The sequence below is a fragment of the Cebidichthys violaceus genome, unplaced genomic scaffold (assembly GCF_023349555.1).
Source record: "Cebidichthys violaceus isolate CVI_PGR_0920_01 unplaced genomic scaffold, fCebVio1.0.p SCAF_48, whole genome shotgun sequence".
Classification (NCBI taxonomy): Eukaryota; Metazoa; Chordata; class Actinopteri; order Perciformes; family Stichaeidae; genus Cebidichthys; species Cebidichthys violaceus.
The window spans coordinates 1,554,860-1,559,859 of record NW_027176683.1 but is presented as its reverse complement, the minus strand read 5'-3'; the positions used below and the strand labels follow the sequence as shown (position 1 = coordinate 1,559,859).

The 5,000-nt window shown below is 48.1% G+C and overlaps 2 protein-coding genes across 2 annotated transcripts in view; one reads left to right on the top strand and one right to left on the bottom strand.

Annotated features, from left to right (window-relative positions):
• dcst2 (DC-STAMP domain containing 2) overlaps positions 1–3,271 on the bottom strand; it is a 12,192-nt gene extending 8,921 nt beyond the window's left edge. The window contains exons 1-7 of the mRNA XM_068730002.1: positions 3,084–3,271; positions 2,282–2,541; positions 1,691–1,861; positions 989–1,090; positions 572–766; positions 432–497; positions 148–361 (exon numbers count right to left, since the gene is read on the bottom strand). Coding sequence (XP_068586103.1) covers positions 148–361; positions 432–497; positions 572–766; positions 989–1,090; positions 1,691–1,861; positions 2,282–2,541; positions 3,084–3,184 — 1,109 coding nt within the window. The 5' untranslated portion in view covers positions 3,185–3,271. The remainder of the gene's footprint in view (positions 1–147; positions 362–431; positions 498–571; positions 767–988; positions 1,091–1,690; positions 1,862–2,281; positions 2,542–3,083) is intronic.
• Positions 3,272–4,447: 1,176 nt separating this feature from the next.
• dcst1 (DC-STAMP domain containing 1) overlaps positions 4,448–5,000 on the top strand; it is an 11,199-nt gene continuing 10,646 nt past the window's right edge. Inside the window, exons 1-2 of the mRNA XM_068729954.1 lie at positions 4,448–4,844; positions 4,966–5,000. The exon at positions 4,966–5,000 is cut by the window's right edge and continues 91 nt beyond it. Of these exons, the coding sequence (XP_068586055.1) occupies positions 4,826–4,844; positions 4,966–5,000 (54 nt within the window). The 5' untranslated portion in view covers positions 4,448–4,825. The remainder of the gene's footprint in view (positions 4,845–4,965) is intronic.

Below are 5,000 nucleotides of genomic sequence, written 5' to 3'. Positions count from 1 at the left end.
TAGATGAAGTAAATTGAAGCATGTAGATGAAGTAAACTGAAGCGTGTAGATGAAGTAAATTGAAGCGTGTAGATGAAGTGAATTGAAGCGTGTAGATGAAGTAAACTGAAGTGTGTAGATGAAGTAAATTGAAGCGGGAGTCCTGACTTCAGGAAGGAGTAGACGAGCAGGACGAGGCCGCCGTACGCCAGAGGATTGCTCAGCTTCTGAAACACCTGCAGCTCTGATGAAACTTCCTCCATGATGTCCTGAGCTACCTGCTGCAGAGAGCGGCTGCTGTTGGTGTCCATATCAAAGCTCACCGAGGCCGAGATGTTGAAGTCAAACTCCCGCTTCATTCGCTCAAACGCTGCAACTGTGGCTGAAGGAGGACAGCAGTAGGATTACGGTTGTCAACAAAGGTTAAAAAACGTCAGAAATAATGAACTCACGAGCTGCCAGATGTTTCTTCAGATGGCTGGCGATGTAGGAGGGGATGGTGCAGAACAGCTCGCCGGCTGAAACAGACACATACTTTTATTAAATTTGTTTGAAAGATGAATGTCAGGACTTAAAGGTGAAGTGAACGCACCGCGGGCGAGGCCGCAGAGCGGCAGGAAGCCGTCCACGATGTCACACAGGAAGTTGAACTCCCCCAGCAGGTCGGAGCAGTCGGCTCGAGCCTCGGCGAACACCGCCCGGCACTTCCTGTACGGGGAGCCCAGTTTGGCGTTGCACACGTCGCCGATGTCCACCAGGAAGTGGAGGACGTTCCTCAGAGTGCGAGCTGCAGAGTCAGAGGACAGAGGTCATGGCTGCACTACATCGCTCTGTGTTTGATAAAAAATATTTACTTTTGATTATTTGTTGTAAATAAATATAGATTTATTTTAGTGAGAAGGAACCAATACGCTTCTCAAGGACCAAATAAATTTCTCTAGCGCCCCATAACTTTCTCACATGTGAGTGAATGACTGAAAGGTAATGGGCTTGATGCAGCTTCACTCACCAACATGGCGGACGCTGTCAGTCAGAGCGTGGATGAAGTCCTGAACTCGTCCTGCTGCAGCGTGAACATTACTGCTGATCTCTCTGATGCTGTTTAACGCAGCTGCAAGTACACAACAGCAGCTGGTGATCACAACCATCTATCTATTTACTACTACTACCGCTACCACTAACAATTATTATAGTAATTATTAGTGGTTGTTTTTACAGTATTAACAATAGTGTTAACTATTAACAATAGTATAAACAGTAATGTTAACAGCACTAACACTAGTATTAACTATTAACAGTAGTATTAACAGTTGTATTAACAGTATTAACAATATTATTAAGTGTTAACAATACTATTAACAGTAGAATGTACAGCACTACCACTATTATTCACTATTAACACGAGTATTAAAAGTGTTTAACAGTATTATTAACAATAGTATTAACTATTAACAATAGTAATAACAAAAATGAGTAATAATAGTAATATTCACAGCACTAACAGTAATATTAACTAATAACAATAGTATTAACAGTAGTATAAACAGCAGTATCAACTGTAATATTAGCAGTAGTATTAACAGTTTTAAGTTTAATATTAAAAGTAGTATTAACGGTATTAGCAGTAGTATTCACAGTTGTATTAACAGCAGTATATTAACAGTAGTATTAACAGTATTTTGTAGTGATTGTGTAAGTGGTTGGGTCTTACAGAAAAGGGGCGTGGCTGCCCTCTGCATCAGTTCCTGCGTCTGATTGGCTGCCAGCTCGGCGCCACACATCAGACTGGCAGCAGCTCGCTCCGTGTTTTCTAAGGTGTTGTTGAGAGGACCGGCCAGCAGCACCGACACAAACAGGAAGAGGAGGAAGTTCTTGCCCCGAGCTGAAACACACGAGAGGAGGGACTGTGATAGGCTGAACAGGGCCACGCCTCCATTCGAGGCCACACCTCCATCCAAAACCCCAAAGAAGTTGTTTAAACTTGATCATTTTCTGCTACTTTATATTTTTTTCCACGTCTTCGAAGTTAATGTTGATCTTTTATCTGCACTACATTTATTATGATTATGAATAATAATTTGTTTTCATACAGATTGTGATGTAACCGAAACGTCTCAAAATTAAACCCACTTTACTTTGATTTACTCGTCTCAAAGGCTTTAAAAGTCGTCGTTATCCTCAGCTGTTTGAACTGAAACCCTCTGGCGCCCCCCAGTGGAGGTCCAATGTAATGCTGGTCCGTTTAAACCTGCTGTCAGATGTTTCTGTCTCGAACACCTGGACAGGTGGCCGATGAACCGACCTGAGCACAGTGAAGGCAGCAGCACGGAGACGTCGGCCCGGACGCCGGCTGACAGTCCCATACCGAACGCCGCGAGGACGGCCACGGCCAGCGTGGTGTAGACGCACGACCACAGAGGCTGTTTCTGCAGGAAGAGAGCCGTGACTCCGTACAGAGACGCCAACAGCACCCCCGACACGAACGCCACCAGGCTCCGCCCCCCCTCCAACAGATGACCTCTGACCTTCCTCCACCTGCTGAGGTCCGAGCGTCCCACTGACCTGAGGAGGACAACATCTTCGTCATCATCATCTTCATCTTCAATTCATAGACTGAATATATGTTTTCATTTAAATGTTTTATTTCTGTTTATGTTTCTTTCATTGTGACGTAAAGACGCTGTATACGTCTCTGGTAGAGACCTGTCAATCAGCGTATAGCCCCGCCCCTAAATCGTCCCCTGCTTTATGGTCTGTTTGACTCTAAATGGAGCATAATGTACTAAATGAACATCATGCTGTATTGAAGAAGACTGTAAACTAGAGATTGAGACCATAAACTCATGTTTACAATGTTTACTGAGGGAATAAATCAAGAGAGAAGTAGAGTCATTTTAGACTAGACTTCTATACAACCAGAGGAGTCGCCCCCTGGTGGACACTAGAGAGAATGCAGCTTTAACACGTGAAGCTTCACTTAAAAAAAAATGGAGCTAAAATGTTTTGATCTGAGAATCACTTCAGTCTGTGAGAGAAGGGATCTGTTAGCCTTTAGCTCCCTGCTAGCTAACAGCTGTAGTTTTATCCCTCCTGTGTCAACTCACCTCTTCAGGACGCCTCTGACAGCCCGTCTGACTCCGCCCCTTTCCACCTGGACAATGACATCACTTTTCATCGGGTGACTTTTCATCTTTTCGCTCTTCATCCTGGAGACCAAAACAAACACTTCTAGAAGCTCCAACCGACCAACTGACCAACCAACCAACCGACCAACTGACCAACCGACCAACCGACCAACCAACTGACCAACCGACCAACCGACCAACCAACCGACCAACTGACCAACCAACCAACCGACCGACTGACCAACTGACCAACCAACCAACCGACCAACTAACCTACCGACCAACCGACCAACCAACCAACCGACCGACCGACCAACTGACCAACCAACCAACCGACCGACCGACCAACTGACCAACCAACCAACCGACCAACCGACCAACTGACCAACCAACCAACCTACCGACCAACTGACCAACCAACCAACTGTCCAACTGACCAACCAACCGACCGACCGACCAACTGACCAACCAACCAACCGACCAACCGACCAACTGACCAACCAACCGACCTACCGACCAACTGACCAACCAACCAACTGTCCAACCGACCAACCAACCGACCGACCGACCAACTGACCAACCAACCAACTGTCCAACTGACCAACCAACCGACCGACCGACCAACTGACCAACCAACCAACCGTCCAACTGACCAACCAACCGACCGACCAATCAACTGACCAACCAACCGACCAACTGACCAACCAACCAACCGACCAACTGACCAACCAACCAACCAACCGACCGACCGACCAACTGACCAACCGACCAACCGACCAACTGACCAACCAACCAACTGTCCAACTGACCAACCAACCGACCGACCGACCAACTGACCAACCAACCAACCGACCAACTGACCAACCAACCGACCTACCGACCAACTGACCAACCAACCAACTGTCCAACTGACCAACCAACCGACCGACCGACCAACTGACCAACCAACCAACTGTCCAACTGACCAACCAACCGACCGACCGACCAACTGACCAACCAACCAACCGTCCAACTGACCAACCAACCGACCGACCGACCAACTGACCAACCAACCAACCGTCCAACTGACCAACCAACCGACCGACCGATCAACTGACCAACCAACCAACCGACCAACTGACCAACTGACCAACCAACCAACTGACCAACCAACCAACCGACCGACCAACCAACTGACCAACCAACCGACCGACCAACCGACCAACTGACCAACCTACCGACCGACCAACTGACCAACCAACCAACCGACCAACTGACCAACCAACCAACCGATTAACTGACCAACCAACCAACCGACCAACTGACCAACCAACCGACCGACCGACCGACCAACTGACCAACCAACCGACCGACCGACCGACCAACTGACCAACCAACCGACCGACCAACCGACCAACTGACCAACTGACCAACCTACCGACCGACCAACTGACCAACCAACCAACCGATTAACTGACCAACCAACCAACCGACCAACTGACCAACCAACCAACCGACCGACCGACCAACTGACCAACCAACCGACCAACCAACCAACCAACTGACTAACTGACCAACCTACTGACCGACCAACTGACCAACCAACCAACCGACCGACCGACCAACCGACCAACCGACCAACCAACCAACCAACCGACCGATCAACCGATCAACCAACCACAACAACAGCAGAGTGACTGGTTTGTCGGTTGGTCAGTTGGTTGAAGGCAGACGTCGGGTGGATGATGGCTCCTCACAGCAGTGAGTTCAATCTGTCTTCTTCTTCTTCTTCTTCTTCTTATTATTATTACTTTTGGGAAAGCTAACTTGTAGCTAACGCTAGTCGCTTCGTTGCTCGTCGGTCTTCGTGTCCGTCCTCCAGCTCTGGAGAGGATCAGTTTGACCGTGCTGCCTCCT